At 40.6% G+C, this 18,104-nt stretch overlaps 1 protein-coding gene across 1 annotated transcript in view; it reads left to right on the plus strand.

Moving 5' to 3' along the window:
- Positions 1-6,715: 6,715 nt before the first annotated feature.
- unc5b (unc-5 netrin receptor B) overlaps positions 6,716-18,104 on the plus strand; it is a 67,802-nt gene continuing 56,413 nt past the window's right edge. The window contains exon 1 of the mRNA XM_037692666.1: positions 6,716-6,767. Coding sequence (XP_037548594.1) covers positions 6,716-6,767 — 52 coding nt within the window. The remainder of the gene's footprint in view (positions 6,768-18,104) is intronic.

Consider the following 18,104-nt stretch of genomic DNA (forward strand, 5'->3'; position numbering starts at 1 on the left):
ATGCATAAAAAGTCACAGTGAGTGGAGAAGATGAAAATACTTCATTCATGACGTTTCTAACACCAGGGATTGTTTTTCAAATGTATGACTTTTTACAATTCTGATTAATTTGTCAGTCATTTACAAAAAAATAAAAATAAAGACCCATTAGGCCCTTTTTTCTTGCCTGAAATCCATTTCGCAAGGTCTTAATAACATATAGCAGCAAAAACACAGCTCAGCAGCTCCCTTTTTAATAACAAATTTACAGATCATCATTAAAGCTTGTGTGCGCCTCTTCTGAGCTTTACAGTTTGGCAATTTCATGCAAATAAAAGTTAGGATCAAAAGCAAACAAAGACACTAAACTGAGAGAAAAAAAAAACGTTCTCAAGGAGGCAAATTTCTCTGGTCTGTAAGATCTGATCAGTTTTTCAAGGCACAGTGTTATAAAACACAGCAGTTCCAGACACTGAACCTAAAGGCCTGCTGGGAATTTAAATTATGATCTAATATGTTCCTCACATCCAGGCTTGATAAATCCAGAGCCTTGCCGAAGGTCTGTTTATCTGTGTTGTGCAAATATTATCCGTTACTGACTGTAAAGGGTGTGCTTAACAGGTTTAACTACTCATTTATGTACACACCAGGTGCTTTTGTGCACCTGTTGCAACTTATTAACAATGAATCCCACCTTCGATGAGCCTTTGGTCGTTCCCACAGACATACTGGAACAGAGCCTCGTCAGTGTGTGCTTACACAACAAACCACCTTCATGGAGTGACGACAGCCACATCAGTTAGATTTATTTATTTAACCTATCACATACAGATCCACACATACTCACAGTTTTGACCCTGTGACTACCCCTAGATTGATCTGCATTTTAACTTCTCTCTGACGTCTGAGAGCAGAGAGCAATCCACCCTTTTCTGACTGAGGACCGTGGCCTCAGATTTGGAGGTGCTGATTCTCATCCCAGCTGCTTCACACTCGGCTGTGAACCGCTCCAGTGAGAGCTGAAGATCACGACACGATGATGCCAACAGGACCACATCATCTGCAAAGAGCAGAGATGGAATCCTGAGGCCACCGAACCGGAAACCCTCCAGCCCCTGACTGCACCGAGAAATTCTGTCCATAAACGTTATGAACAGAATCTGTGATAATGGGCAGCCCCGGCAGAGACCAACTCCCACCCTGAAGGGGTTCGACTTACTACCAGCAATGCAAACCAAACTCTCACATCGCTTGTATAGGAACCAAACAGCTCGTAACAACGGGCCCCAATGCCATGCTCACAGATTGCTCTCTTTGGGACGAGGGTGAGGTTCTGCCTCAAGTGGAAGAGTTCAAGTATCTCTGGGTTTTGTTCATGAGTGAGGGAAGAATGGAGCGTGGGATTGATAGATTAGTGCAGCATCTGCAGTACTGCAAACTCTGTGCCGGTCCGTTGTGGTGAAGAGGGAGCTGAGTTGTAAGGCAAAGCTTTCTGTTTACTCGTCAGTCTACGTTTCTACCTTCAACTATGGCCACAAATTCTGGGTAGTGACTGAAAGAATGAGGTTGCGGATACAGGCGGTGTTGAAATGAGTTTCCTCCGCAGCTGGACTCTCCCTTAGAGATAGGGTGAGAAGTTCAGTTATCTGGGAGAGACTCGGAGTAGAACCACTGCTCCTCCACATCGAGAGGATCCAGTTGAGGTGGTTCAGGCATCTGGTAAGGATGCTTCCTGGGTGCCTTCCTAGGGAGGTGCTTTGGGCATGTCCTACTGGGAGGAGACCCTGGGGAAGACCCAGGACACACTGGAGAGACTGTCTCTCAGTTGGACTGGGAACACCTTGGAATCCTCCTAGAAGAGCTGGAAGAGGTGGCTGTGGAAAGAGACGTCTGGGCCTCCCTGCTCAAGCTGCTGCCCTTGTGACCCGACTTCGGAACAAGTGGAAGATAATCGATGGATGGATGGATCTGACATCTGTATTCTCACGTGATGCCAATGTGCAATGATGGTGCATCAGAGCTGGTTTGGAAATACTGAGTGAAAAGGGCTGACAAAAAAAATGAAAACACAAAATTATTAACTTCTAGATGAGAAGAATAAAATAAAATGCGTACTGGACAGATGTGCAGTTGAGTCAATTTTCTAGTTAAAATCTAAACCATTAAAGTTCTGCTGCATTATTAACCACTCTGAGCTGGATCTGATCAGAACAAGGCCTTCAGTGATTCAAGCAGCATGACAAGGTCCTTGTGGGTTAATGGTTTTGAGTCACTTCAGGTCCTAAATTCAAAGTCAGCTTTTAAAAGCTTTTTATTTTTCAGTTGAAGCAAATCTAAACAGAAAGAGAAAACATTAATGCCATATCTGTTCTTTCTGTGGTTTTATGTAGTTCTTTTAGTTCATCTTAGCATTCCTTTCGTGGTTTATGTTTTATTTTTTCCTTTGGGTTCTGTGTGAAATCTTGTTCAGTTTAGATCTTTTGCCATTTTTGTATTTTGTTGTTAGGTTCTATTTTAATATTCTGGTTTAGAGCTTGTTTTGTTTCCCAGTGTGATATTTGTTATTAACCCTCAGTCAGCTTCCTCAGTGTTTGTTCAGTCTGCCACCCTTATCTATTCCTAATTACTGATCAGCCCAGGTGTTCCCACCGATCAGCCCAGGTGTTCCCACCTATCAGCCCAGGTGTTCCCACCGATCAGCCCAGGTGTTCCCACCGATCAGCCCAGGTGTTCCCACCGATCAGCCCAGGTGTTCCCACCGATCAGCCCGGGTGTTCCCACTTTCTTCCTTCCCTCTGTTTTCTATATAACCAGCCTCCAGCCATCACTTCTCTAGCAGCTCATTGTGTTTGCTTAACCTTGTGTCCTGGTCCTCCTTGTGTTTCCTCGCGCTCTTGTGTTCTTTTCTTTAAGTTTACCGCCATGTCTGCTTTTTATTTTATTTTTTTCCATTTTACTTGGACTCCTCCACGTCACTCTGCATTTGGGTCCTATCTACCACCGATTATAACAATTACACTGAAGCTTTTTATTTATAAAATTGTAAATGTTCACATTTTACTCAAATAGAAAACAAACCCAAGGCCGCAGCAGAAACGCATAACCTGCCCTGAACTTTCCATCCCTCCAGAGTCTCTCTTTGTTCAGTTGTTCTGCTCAATTCAGACAAATTAAAGAATTACGCAAGGAGACACGAACAAGGACTGCTTATTATCACATTATCCCGAGGCAATCCAGCAATAAGTTAAAGACAGAGAAAAACCGAGTGATGTTGATATTTTAGTGTGTGCTCATCACACCTTGATCTCCTAATGAGTCAAATAATATCCAAACGTACGAACGCAAACAGATTTGTTGATACCTTCATTGAAACAATGCAAGTGATTCAGTTAAAAGCAATTGTCTATTGGATCTCTGCATGTCTGTAGTATGTCAATTTTTCATTTTACAAAGATATGTTAAAATAGTATGAACAGTTTTGTTGATACCTTAAAGCGACTACCGGTATTAATCTTTGCATTTTAGTCATGTTTCAAGTGTTTGACCTTAATTAGTATCACAGGTGCCTTCAAACCTCTAGCAGCTTTTCATCCTATTTAAAAGATAGCAAACAGCCACTGGATAGTTTGGTGTGGTTGTGTGTGCACACTGGATGTGGAGCAAAGAAAACAAAAGCAGGAGCTGTCTGAGGAGCAGAAAGATTTTTTTTAAATAAATGTTAAAGGTAAACTATAAAAGACTATTTCCAAACAGCCTCATATTCCTGTCAACACAGCTGCCATATTACTGTATATTAAAGTATGTGGTTCACGGGGCTGTAGCCAACCACCTAAGACATGGACGCAAGAGGAAATGCAACCCCAGGTTGATCAGGTGGACAGTGAGGATGCTAGAAACTATGATTATAAGTAAAATGTCTCTGACCTTAGTTTTTTTTATGTTCTGTTTATGTCAAGTTTGTTTGGTGCACAAAGCCAGAAAGAAATTTGTCAAAATTCACAAACTTTAACATTTCTGGGACTGAAGAGATAAAAACTGGGACTTTCTGGCAACACACATCAGTAGTGTGCTTTGTTTATTGTGGCAGGGAACCATTAAATTAATCATGTCTGTGTGAGATTTAGTTCATGCGAAGAAGAAAGAGAAGAAACAAAAGGTGAAACTCGCCTTTATTGCTCGAAAATGACATTGGACGGGGGAGGATGGGAAGTGGAGGGACGGGGGCTACATTTGTGCTACCTGTTAGAGATGGGCCTGGTTCCGGTGCGCACTTCATCACTCCCAGTGTCTGTCGCAGCTCCCTCTGTGGGCAGATGATTAGATGAGCCGCACCTCGGTAAATGGATGCTATTGATCTCCACACCTTGTTATATGGAACACCTCAGAACATGATGAGTCTAAGACAAGACGGCATGATGAATCTTGACGCCATCCAAAATTGCCTCTTCTGCTCAGCTAACTTTCCCCCTTTCCCATCTTCTCACTCCTTAAATACACAGGTAGCTTCACTTCATCATATCCACTTTGCTGCGTTGTGTCTCTCTTTGCTTCTTATTTGCTTCACTGATTGCTTTCAGTGTCTCCACAGCCATTAAAATGATTGGGGACTGTGTAATGTATATTAATGTGCTTGTACCCTTAGAGTAGTTCAACAGCAGGGAGAAATGTTTCACTGGGAGGAAGCAGCTTGAGCTTCTGTGCAGAGGAGCTGAATTGAGTGTATTTTATTTTTATCTTAATAACAGGCTAGGTTTCGGTTGTACTGGTCAAGAATTATGTTATTAATTAGGTAGAAAATAAACGTATCCCCACAAGCTTTGAAGTTAAGTTTTAAACATTAGGCGATCGTGCCTTTGCATGTGTGTTTGTCTGTCAGTCTGTTAGCAAAATATCTCATGAACTACTTGATGGGTGTCTAGTGAAACGCTCAAAGTATTCAATGGATATACATCGATAACTGTTTAACTTTTTGAGTCAAGCCTGATCAAGATGGCCACCACAGCTAAGCAACCATAGCAAACACAAATACGGCTATAATTCAGTCAAATTTGCATATATTGAGCTAAAATTTGGTGCGTTTGTAGCTGAATACTGTCTCCAAGATATACTCGAAGCACTAACCACTTACTTGAAATATGTTTAAAATTTGGCGTTATCTAGTGGAATCATCTGTGTCCTGATTACTTTCATAGAGTATTGAGTAGATGCACATGTTCAACTTAATATATATTGGAGTTAACCAAGTTCAAGATGCTTGCCACTGTCAACAGACCTTAGAAAATGAAAATGTGGCTATTATTACTCAGTCAGATTTACAGATTTTAAACAATTTTTTGTGTCATTTACCACACTTCTGATAAATTCTAAGACATCTAAGACAAAAAAATAACTTAAAGATTCATGAATATTGCCACTATTGCCCTCAAAACCTTCTCAAACCTCACACCAACAGTATTTTACATGTTCATCTTGCGCAGTAACAATAATGTAGATTATTTTCTTACAGAGCTCCTCTGTTAGGGAAAACTGAATTTTGTGTTTGACGGCAAAAGACCATTGAGAAGCCGCACTCTGAAGAGGTGAGGGTGAACTGCTCTGCTGTGAAACCACGCTTGCACAAATTAGACTATCATAAATCATTAATCATTAGCAAAACACCTTTCCTGCTTCCTCAGCACAAAAATTCATCATCAGAAGTGTGAATGTCACTTTTTATAAACGTGTGATGACGCTCAAGTGAGCATTGACACACTTCCAGTGTATTTTTAAAACATAGACCTTAAAAAAGTAAAAATAGTTAGAATATCATTTTAAAACATAACTCTGTCACTCTGGTGCATCATTCACAGGAATGAGGGTGTTGCTCCAGTCTGTTGTAGTGAAAAAGGAGCCGAGCCAAAATGCAAAATGTTGTATTTGCTGGTTTGTTTATGTTCCAACCCTCACCTACCATCATGAGGTTTGGATCCTGACTGGAGATCCGGATACAAACAGCTGAAATGAACTTCCTCCGTAGGGTCAGCCTTGGAGATAAGATGAAGATCTCTGTCATCCGGAGGGAGCTTGGAGTAGAGCTGCTTCTTCTCAGTTCATGTGGTTTGGGTGTCTGATTAGGACGGGCACTTTCTTCTTAAGATTTTCTGGACATTGTTGTGGAACGTGGCTGGATTGATTTGTGACTTCCGAACATCCAGAGTAGAGCTGTAATTTCTAACCCAAACCCAGCCCGGAACTACCCAGATTAGGGCCGGTCCGGACTGTTATAGTGTGATTAATGTGCGGGTCGGGCCAGTCTCGAGCTTTGATGCGGTCTTACAAATCATAAAGCGCAAATAAAACAAAATAAGAATGCACACTATTAAGTTGTGTTAATCTACTTGTAGAGGAGGAAGCAAGAAGTTTATATGTTGAGAGGATGAAGAAAGAAAGAAGAGTGCAGCAGTTAAGCAGACTGAAGAGATCACTAGCGCATTGCACAATAATTGCGCACGTGGGCTCAGGCTTCTGCGGTTTTACGAATCATACAGCACACAGAAAGCTAAATATGAACACACGATATAAAATAGTGTTAATCTACTTGTTGAGGAGGAGGCAAGTCTGACCGGCTGATTTAAAGACGTAAAAAAGTCTCGTTAAGCTCAAATGAACAACCTGTCACCGGCCGTGTGCGTCCCCTGACAAGGACTTGAAAAGGACTTGCGACCTGTCCGGGGTGTATCCCACCTTTCACACAGTGATGGCTGGACATGGGCACCAGCGGCACCTGCTACCCGAAAAGGAAGAAGCAGGTAAAGCTAATGGACGTATGGATGGATCAGCTGATCATCGGCTGCGCGCGTCTCCGCACCTGCTGTCGTCTGTGGTGAAGGAAGTTGCAGCATCTGAACTACAAAAGCCGACGCGAGCAGTGCATTCAATTAAAATAGACTTGTTCTATATTTTTCCAAATACTTTTGCTCTAAAAAATATTTTTGTTCATCTGTATAAAAGCCTATCTTTACAGTTGATTTTTTTTAAGCTATTCATTTTGTTTAATATCCATTTGGTGAAACAAAAACATCTTATATATTCCTTCCTAGGGGCAGCTGTGGCTGAGTGGTTAGAGCAGTCGTCCTCCAATGCAAGAGTTGGGGGTTCGAATCCACCAGCAGTCACATGTCCAAGTGTCCCTGGGCAAGACACTGAACCCCTCATTGCCTCCCATGTGTGTCCCATCAGTGTATGAATGTGATGAAGCACTCGGTCTCTTAAGAATGATTTGTTCAATTAGCTTTGTAGAGATCTAGTAGAGTGCTGTATGAACGGGTAAATGAGGCACAGATTGTAGTGTAAAGCGCTTTGAGTGTCTTGATAAGACAGAAAGGCGCCATATAAGTACAGTCCATTTACATCCTTTGAATATATTTTTATAATATTATGTCAAACTGATTTCCTTACAAAAGCAGTAAAATCTTAATTAAAAACAATGTCTTTTTTTTTGTTGTTGTTGTTCGGGCCTGTAATTACAATTAATTTGATCGGATCAGGTTGGGTTCGGAAAAAATGGCTTCGGGCTGGGCCGGGTCGGATTTTTTAGGCACAAATGCAACTCTAATCCAGAGGTGGCCTAAAAATGTGGCCATATTGAGGAATTGTTCTGTGAAAAAAAAAAGGCTTAAAAAAAACTTGTGTATGAATGAGTAAAAATCCCTTAAGTCATTTTTAGAAATCCTCAAACTTTTGGATGAGGTAAAGGATTAATAAAAAGCTTGGTGGTGTCACAAATTCAGAACGAACCCTTCCAAGGTAGTGAAGGTAAACCTTGATGGTCTTGTAATATTTGCCAGTAAAAGGTATAAAAAATGGTGTGAGCAGATGACTGGGGTGTCTAGACGACAGAGCTTCTAATAAAGGAAATAAAACTCAAACATACTGTCTTCATTCTCCCGTTGAGTTGATAAACCTACGGTGTCTTGCACGAATTTTCCTTTGAAGGTGTTTGCAGAAAAGCTGCACACACTGTGTCTCATTTCATTCAGACCAGTCTGTTTTCTGGTATTATAACTGTCCAAACCGTTCTACCGAATCGGTTCATACCTCTAACAGAACTTTACAGAAACTATGAGGTGTATATTGTGGATGGAAACCCACACTCGCCTAGATATTCTCCCTCGCATCGTCTGTACGCATCACACAGCTACACAATGTTAAAGCTCGGTCTTTTATTGTTGTGAAAAATGGAACTTGTGAAGTCAGTCATGCTGAATAGATTATAAATTGTGAGAAAAGCAGACGCACCTTTATGTTTGCAGACAGCCTTTGTGCTTCACAAATGACCCAGCTGCGTGGGGGTCAAGCTGTTGTGTTCCTACAGTTTCCAGCGTCGCCGTCCGAGTTGCTCTGTTGTTGCTCTGCGGATCAGAAGTCAAACAAAAGCTGCATCAAGAGATGTCAAAAGCAAGAAAATAAACTTAATACTGTCATCTGTCGCTCTGACATCTCTCAATAGAAATATTTCTTCAGTTCATGAAACTAAATGTGCATTTAAGGCGCTGGTATGCTGCAATTTAACCAAACAAATGTGCCGGTAGATGTTTGCAGCATTTAGTTTCAGGTGACCCTCACCTCAGTTAAAGGGATTTTTGAATGAGTATCTAGGTGTGTGAATATAATAGTAAAGAAATGGATGAGGGTCGTGAGCGTCTGCTTGCTGCGGTGATGCTGGAGAATTTATGTCCTTAAAAGCTTTGCTATTTTCCAAAGCAGCACTTTTGAAAAATACATATATCATAATGGATGAAAGTGCCCACCATATTTCAGACATAATTTAAATGTTTGCAACGGCTTTTGTTTGTATCTGCGTCTGCTTGCAGCTTTAGCAAAATATCTCATAAACAAGCGCACAGATTTGAATGAAACTCTTCGAAAATAGCCCTTGGATGTAAATCTACAAGTTAATAACTTTTATAGTGAATCACATTTAGGATGGTTGTGATAACTAAGTAAACTTCGCTATAACTCAGCAAATTGTACACATTTTAAGTTGAGATTTGGCGTGGTAGTAGCAGAGAATCATTCCCAACGTACACCCTAAGCCAGAGGTATTCAACTGGCGGCCTGCGAGCCACTTCCGGTCCGCGGGTGACTTCAGTCCGACCCACCAATGAGTTAAAAAAAAATTAAATATACATTTTGGGGGGGGAGGGTCTGGGTTTGGATTATTTTTATTGCATTTATGATTCAATGCAATAAAACAAATTTAAAAGGCAACAGACCATTGTAATACTTGATTTACCATACTTGCCGCCGCACTGTCGCATTAGTCCAAATATGTCTAATAAAGTGGAAAAAAACATAAATACGTCACGTTGCCATATAAATTGCATCTATTATGCGTCACCGCTGATGCATCGGGTTTGTTATGCGTCACCACTGACCACCCAGAAACGTGGGCCGGTGTTGTGCCAAAAATCGATTGGCTGCCAAACGGTGGCCGTGGAAGCATGCGCGGGAGGACTTTAACAAGAATTTAACGAGATTAATGTCGTAGTTTGAGGTTAGCAGCGAACCCAGAGTGCAGAACAGGGACTCAACTCGGCAGATATACAAAAATATGATTTAATGGTAAATAAAAGTACAAAATAAACAGGCTGACGGGGCAGCAAAACTTACATGAATAGGCACGGGGAACTCAGGCGACAAGAGAGACACGGGGAACTCGAGGGACCAGGAAGACTCAGGACAGACTCAGGACAAGACTCAGGACAAGACTCAGGAGACCCAAGGGAGAGAACCAACGAAGACGACCCGACAAGAACAAGACAGAATAGGACTGCTTAAATACTGTGAGGAGACGAGACATGATGACAACAGCTGAGACGAGACGCAGGTGGCAACAATGGAAACTAACGAGGAAGCACGAGGGAAACAGACACAAACTGGGCCACAGAAAAGTACCGTCCTTACAATTAACACTTTAAAACAATTTTTTGTTCGCTCTAATTATAGTAAAAGTGTGTCTCAGTTGAACTTTTCCTTAATAAATGCACTTTAATGGGCAAATCAGCTGCATTTCACCGCACCACCCAGGTGATTTGACGTTTGCTCCAGGAGTTCTGGAGCGAGATGAAGGTGGCTTTGTATGGCAAGCCAGTTGTCTCATACTTTTAACTATTAATGAGACACTTGGCTTGCCAGATTAGTCAAGTGCCATCTAGTGGCTGAAAATGGTAGTGTTCAATATTTTTCATGTCAAAATGAATGAAATCATCAGATCTCAGCCTAAAATTGGGTTATAAATATGGGGGGGGGGAAACATAAATAAGTCGCTTAACTCTATAAGTCGCAGGGCATGCTAATTTATGCAAAAAGCTGTGAGTTATACGGTATTTACATAATGACTTTAATCGCTGGATGTCCAGCCCCTGAGCTGCTGGCTTTTAGAAACTGTGGCCCCTGAGTAGTTTTGTTGAATAGCCCTAAGCACTCTTATGTTTCTCAAGATCTCAGAGTATGAGAATGTGCATAATGTCTTTTAAAAGGTTAGACCACAACAACTCCTTGTATGAGAGGACAGTGGTGGTCTATAATGTGCATTCTTTTAAAAAATTATTGATCTTTCATTTTGTTTGTGAAGCTGAGAATACTTTTTTTTTTTAATTCTCCATGAGTTGATCTGCTACCTACAGTCCAATTTATCGTATGGGCTTTGTTATTTAATGTTTGTGCGGCGTCAGTTTTTAATCTCAAAATTCTCCAAAGCGATTACAGAGAGTTAATCTATGCGGAGTGGAATAATCCAGACTACTACGGGGGAGACGGGGCTCCATGCTGTTTAAGTGAATGAGTGTTTTTCTGTAGCTGCAAACCCTCGTATGTTGCACATATTCCTCTGATTGCCGATAAAGCTGAGCAAATCTCATCCCATCATGTTGTCTTCCTTATGCTGCAGCCATCGCTGTGTTTGTGTCTACACGCAAACTGTATCCCTCCCTACCTGTCAATGTTTTTCTTTATTTTGTCCATCATAGTTGTTTATTAAACTGACTCGTGCTCCTTTGAGGCAAAGTAACAATATTGCTCGGCTTTAGACGTGTACATTTTGTTTCTTTCACTATGATATTTTCAATTTTTCTGCCTTTCAGCTCTCTGCAGTTTTTTTTCACTTTGACTTTCCATCCCTAGGTAATCAATACTGGTCTTAAGAATCCAGGTCACCCTGGTTCTTGTGGCTCATCGGTCTCCACTTCTCTCTCTATCCATCTCTGTCAATGTCTCTGTTCCGGTATCTTTTTTTGTCCTGTCTATACTTACATTCCATCTATGGCTCCTGCTCCTCCACTCCTGAAAAATGACTTTGCTTGTCTGGACTAAGCCTCCCGCTCGGACTTCGCCCTATTACTCCTCTGGTAACGGATTAAAAATAGATTCAAGTACGGAGTCAGAATTACTTAAGACTTTTCTGCCGTCACGGCCTCGTATTGTCTGTCTTTTCTTAAACACGAGCTCTAGAGGCGAGAGAGTGCACAGGGAAGTTGGCAAGAAAATGTGCTAGGCTTAACCTTATTTTTCAGGCCGCAGTGTGTGTTTGTGTGATTGTTTAGAAGTGAGTTTGTGTACCGCCTGCGGATCTCTTCGATGGGTGCCTTCTCTTGCCGAGCCGTGTGTTTGAGAGGCTTGTCGAGGTAAAGCTCCTGTCAACGGCATGCCGGAGGGAGCGTACTGATGAAAGACCTCTTCATCATCCTAATGGGATACACAAAGCTCTTAACCAGCCCTGCTGCCTTGGCTTTGGCTGGGCAAAGGGGAAAGAGAGGCTAAGATATGGGGGGGGGGGGGGGGCATGGCCACACACACGATCAGAGGACCACACTGAAAACATACACGAGTGCACGGGTCAGAAAATGCAACAGTGCTGCCAGGAGTCAGCTGGAGTGGAAGCATCGTGACTCTGGGCGGTCAGGTTTGTGAGAGGTTTCAGTCAGATCTGTCCATTAGGATCTGGGACAGAGTTAATGCCCTTCTGTCCACAGGATGGACGGACATGTGACCCCTGCTGACCTCTGGCAGAGAACCAACGTCAGCGGATGAAAGGCTGGAAATCTCTCAAATCAAACTTTATTACGTGAATCCATTAGAATTGTTAGGACCTAATCACCGAAATAAACACAAACTTCCCTATGATTCTTTGTTTATGTCCCTTTTTAAAGCATTTCTAGTTTTCCAGTCCCTGGACCAGTTCCAGGTCCACGGACTAAATCCTACTATTTTAATCTTTAAAATCCCACTGCAGGTGGTAATAACAGTCATGTGGATAGACATTGCTATAAAGTGGGAGTTTTTTTGTTCCTGCATATTTTGCTTCAGGCGTTAATACATATTAGATAGGGATGGGACTTGGGCACCGCATGATTTATTTTGACCATGAATCAGATAGCTATGATGCAATTATAAAACAAATATGGATGCATCTTGATGCATTCCCAATCACACTTTTAAACTAAATCTTGAGCATAGAATGTCTCAGACCTGTAAAAACAAGATGTTACTGCAATGTGAAACACAACTTTGGTACTCAAACAACTAAAACAGTCAAAAAGCTGATTGCAGTGAGATAATGTTCTGTGGGAATGGATGCACATTTTAAAGCTCTGCTGCTTGAATGCTGTGATGATCATATATCATTAGGGGTGCACAGATTGCAGTTTCCTGTCCGATCACCGATGTTTAAAAAGTCTGACCTGCTGATTCTGATTTTGGCCGATACCAATTTTGTTTTATAAGCGACAATGTCATGTGTTGTAAGGCCATAATGCACCTTCAAATTTCCAATCTTATTTTAATGAAAAACGTATCCTTGAACAATATCCTAGAAACAATACAAACTTGTTTTAACTGGCCATGAGGTAGTGCTCTGAAATAGAATTGAAGTTCGGCCCGATTTATCAGTGCACCGCTATATATTGTGGCTCTAAACTCGCACAAGCCCTGGTTTTTAACGACTGAGTGAGGATGCAAATCCTTCCCAAATAAAGCTGCAATGGACTTTGTGACGTGCTTCGACTTTTTCAAGTTCGATGGACACTTTCACGTTGCTAACTCAATGCTCCTCTGTTAGCACTGCCACCTACCACCTGTTTCTACTTCTTCCTACTGTGGGTGGAAACACTTTTTTAATGTAATTTTTAGGGATGCACCGATCCACTTTTTTTTTTTTTTTACTTCCGATCCGATCCCGATCCCTAAATCTGGATATCGGCCGATACCAATCCAGTTCCGATATCATCGTCATTATTGATTTTATATGAGGCTGTAATAATCTTCTCTCGAGTACATTTTGTACAAACATATGCATGCATGTCCAAAAAGGCAACTTGAGTTAAATTTTAAAGTTGTTTTTTTTTTTTTAAAAAGGGGGGTATGTAAGATTTTTTTTTTTCTTTCTGCACTCTTTTCATTCAATGTTTTTTTTGATGAATTTGTTTATTTTGTCTCTTAAATTAATGAATAAACGAATTAAATAAAAAAAAAAATTAAATGGCTTTAAACATCTGCTAAGTTTATGGCATAAACCAACACAGATATGTTTTTTAGTATTTTACATCTCTTTATAATGTAGCTGTTTTTGTTTCTTTTTAAAAAAATATATAATTTTCTTGTAATTTTCAATTCATCTTCTTTTTTTATGATTGTCTACTGTTGTACTGATAAATATCTCCTGGAGGGTAAACTATATCTTGGCTGCAAGTATCAAGCTGAGAAATCTTTCATTTTCTACAACTGAAAGTGGTTGGTCATGAATTATGATGAAGTTTAGCAACTTCTCGGTAAACATTTGAGCTCCGGGGCTTCAGCGATGTCTTCTTCTTGTTCAATCCGAAGCAGGCAGTCTGATTTCGGTCAGCCGCGCTCAGTCTGCCCCTCCTCAGAGACAAGCAGATGTAACGGGGCAGATTGGACGCCGCTGGCCGGGGTCGAGCTGCCTGTTTCGGGTTGAGCAAGAGTAGTGCCCCGCTGAAGCCCCGGATCTCGAATGTCCAACATAAAACCAACTTTACCGTGTTTAATGTGGTGCTATGGCTCTGCAGACATTGCACGTTGCTGTCTTGCTTTGTGGTGTTTCTAGTATATAATACTTCCACACAGCGGACATGTTTCAATGAAAAGTTTGTTAGCTGTTAGCCACAGTGCTGCTAACTCAGTCCTCACATTGTAGCTGGCTGCAAACTATGAAATGGATTTCCTGAATGTGAGGCGGGTCTTATTATTCTGGGCTCATGAGACACGCCTCCGTTCAGGAAATCCATTCCTTAGTTTGAAGCCAACATGCATCGGAAATCGGAAATCTCTGCAGGTTGGATTGGAAAATGGATCGGTCACATTGTCACCGATACCCGATCCAGACGTTTTTCCGATATCGATACCGATATTGATATCGGATCAGTGCATCTCTAGTAATTTTATCTTTAATTTCTAGAAGTTGAATTAATTTCAAAATCTGGTTTGTGCAGAAGTAGTTGTGTAAATGTCCTGGTCAGCCATCTTGTTAATGTATATTTGTCTAACGCGTGCCATGAACTGAGCACTTCACGTCCACATTTTGGAGATTTGACTCAACACGGTGTTATTAAAAATACATAATAATCAAATTTTGATATGTATAAACTGATTCAGAATCATTTGTGTCCACATCACGATGCATCAAAACATTTAACATCCACTACTAATACGAAATGAATCCAAGTAACAGAACTTAACAAACATGCAATGTTGTGTGAAAAGCTCTAAACATTTCAGGGAGTTTAATGATCGGGTTAACTTTTCCTCTGAATGGATTATATACATCTGTAAACATCAGCATTCTGTTGACTTTTAGCACTGTAGTGCACTAGTTGTAAATGTCATGCAGGGTATTTTAGCAGCTACATTCCAGTGTTAATATCAGCTGTAAGAACGTCAGCATGATGATACAGGGATACGTTTGGGCCCTTCAGTAGTTTTGCTGTTATTTAAAAAAGTTTAAATGTAAAATCTAAATTAAAAACACAATAAAATGGTATTCATGTTATTAAAAGGCTATATCTCACTGAAAGCACCAATACTTTGCTGCCAGCAATATGTTGAGAAAAATATGGAGCAACAAATGTTGTGATTATTGCACCAGTTGGATTATAGCACATTTAATTAGGTTAACTGGCAGCATGTCAATATTCATGACTGGGAGCTAAAAGAGCATCTGAGAGAGGAGCTGGTTTAGTTTTTCAGAGGTAAAGATGGAAAGAATTCACCTCAGTCCTGTAGAAAGGAGGAAGGAGAGAGCTATTGCGGTACATGAAGCTCTCAAAAAACACTTTAGTTCAACAATTCAAAGTAAAACTCAGCCATGCAAAGAAAAAGAAAGACCGAGTTGAGGTGAGAAACCGTACTGTGGTGTCATGAACCAAAGATGGAAGTCTGTTTTTGGAAAACCTGCGCGCTGCACTCTTAACAGTAAAGAAGAGAGAGGCCATCTGGATTGTCATCCTCACACGGCCAAAGCCGACATCTGCGATGGTAAAGAGGCCACATTAGCTTGAGTAGCTTCCCCGTTTGAGATATGCTGAATAATAAAAAAAAAACTAAATTTGGGTCAACATATGTTGCAATAACCTAAACAGACCTGCCTTGTTGCCAGACATTTCACCTGTTAAAACCATTTGGCGTCTTCTGACCTGATGCAACAGAACACCCTGCAGTGTTGAGGAGCTGAAGCTCTGCATCAAACAGAGATCAGAAAACATTCTTCTTGCAGCTCATTCGATCACTTTTGAAGTGCTTTTACACAGTTCTAAAAAAGTACATCTGATGCAGCAGAGAAACTAGACTTCTGTGCACCAAAATCAAAGCAAACTTATGAAATGTTGCTTCAAAGAAAAGTCACGCCAAGCCTGTTTTAATGAAGTCTTAGAGGAATCTGCATGGTGTCATGCAGGTTAAATTATACATGTCTGCAACTGACCAATAAAAAAGCATTCCGTTCTCAGCTTTAGGAGAAATAAAAAACAATATAGGATAGATCTTTTGTATCTTTTGATCTTTTTAGTTGTGATTCTTCCTTTGTTTAGTGATGGCTGTTCACTCCTGGGTGTAGAACGTTAACGTCTTCAGAATTTCTTTGCAACAGGCATGTTGGTGTCTAACTTGGAGTGTCAAAACAAATTGAAATAAATTTACAAAATAGTTTAAATAGTTATAAAAAGTCACTCCCTTTTACTGGCTTTGACTTAAAGAGCGCACTTAAGTTCAAGTTGAAGAATCTTTATTATCCCCAAGGGGCAATTTGTTTCACAGTCAGTAGTCACATAAAACATCCATACTAGACAAAACATTAAGACATTAAAATAACAATACATGAAGTCATCACTCTTTGTTGAGAAGCCTGATCGCTAAAGGGATACATGAGTTTTTCAATATTTGTCCTACATCTGGGCAGCAGATATCTGCATCCAGATGGAAGCAACCGGAACTCACCATGGAGTGGGTGATCAGGATCTGCCAGAATCAGCCTGGCCTTGTTCACTGACCTCACCTTGTGTAGGTCAGTGAGGTTCTGTAGGTTCATTTGGACTAAAGCTGGCATAAATATTCCTTTGACAAGTTTTTACAGTCAAAGGTTGTGCTGGAAACATGTAGGAACAAGTGTTGAAAAGACTGTATGTTGCATTTTTAACCAAAGGTTTACGTCTGAATTAACCCACAGAAGTGTTCGTGCAGTTACTATGTTTATCGTGTTAGCAGTATGGTGGTGTTTGACCAAGTAACTACGCTAAACTTAAACATTAAAAGCCCAGAAAGACACGTCTGACAAATCAGCATGAAAGAATATTCATTAAAAACATTGCGCAAGCTACAAAATTCAACCAATCTTAACTTCAAGTTGTCACGCGAAACAATATTAACCCCATTTTTGTGTATTTTTGCAGATATGTGTTTGATAGATGCAGTATATTGTTCTCACGTTTTCTTTTAATATGTGGCCCTTTTCCCAAAACTGAGGTGAAAAGGGCTCTAGAAACAATGGTTGCACACCACCAGTAGTTACTGCATATTCTAGAAAAACTAGATCTCAAGTACAATTCCTGATTGCAATACATAATACAGCTCGCAACTTACTGGGTACATACCAGATACAGATTATGTGCCTGATATCTATGGGGACTGGGTATGTACTATGAAGTGACTTGATTCCCTGTACTTACAGAGTACATACCTGGTTAAGTACTGGGTGCATACCTTAAGTGTATGTGTACAATCAGGTCTCTCTTGTAAATGAGTCCTCGAGGCTCAATGGGATTTACCTGTCTAAATAAAGGTTGAATGAATGAATGAACCAGGTATGTTCCTGGTACTTACGTGGTCTGGGCTGTATTGTGAAGTGACTTGTTACGATGTACTTGCAGGGTACGTATCTGGAACGTGGTTCATATTATGTAAGTATCAATTATGTAAGCAATTTGGATCAGATAAGTACCCAGTACATGCACATTAAATACAGGGTAACAAGTCACTTCATAGTACAGCCCAGTGCCTTTAGTTACATGCTATATACCCTGTAAGTATCGGGCATGCGCCCAGTAAGTACTTGGTACTTACTCCTTAAGTATTATATATGTGCCTTGTTAATACCAGGTCCCAGTAAGTACCACATTTATACCTTGTATGTACTTGGTAAGTACCAACATCCTGTAAGTACCAGTTATGTACTCGGTAAGTACCAAGTATATGCTTAAAAGTACCCAATATGTACTCAACAAGTACAGAGCATGTACTCAGTAAGTACCAGAGAATCCCTGCAATTACAATGCCCTGTACCAGAAATGTACTTGTCAGGTACATAATGAAAAGTACCCCATAACTACATGGTATCAAGTTATATACCCTGTAAGTACTGTACTGTATTATTGTACCCAAGTTTTTATATATATATTTATGTAGTGAGATAGGTCGGTTAGCTTCGTTAGCTTCGGAGCTCCACTACATGTTATAATATCTGGACTAGTTCAAGTACCTGATATTATACTTAATTTAAACGGGTTCTCTCTTTTTCGAGCTACTTGACAGATATGTGACAGAGATCAGTGACGTGAGACGTTAATTTTCTTTGACCC

This window comes from Nematolebias whitei, chromosome 1 (genome assembly GCF_014905685.2).
Source record: "Nematolebias whitei isolate Nwh7 chromosome 1, NemWhi1, whole genome shotgun sequence".
NCBI lineage: Eukaryota > Metazoa > Chordata > Actinopteri > Cyprinodontiformes > Rivulidae > Nematolebias > Nematolebias whitei.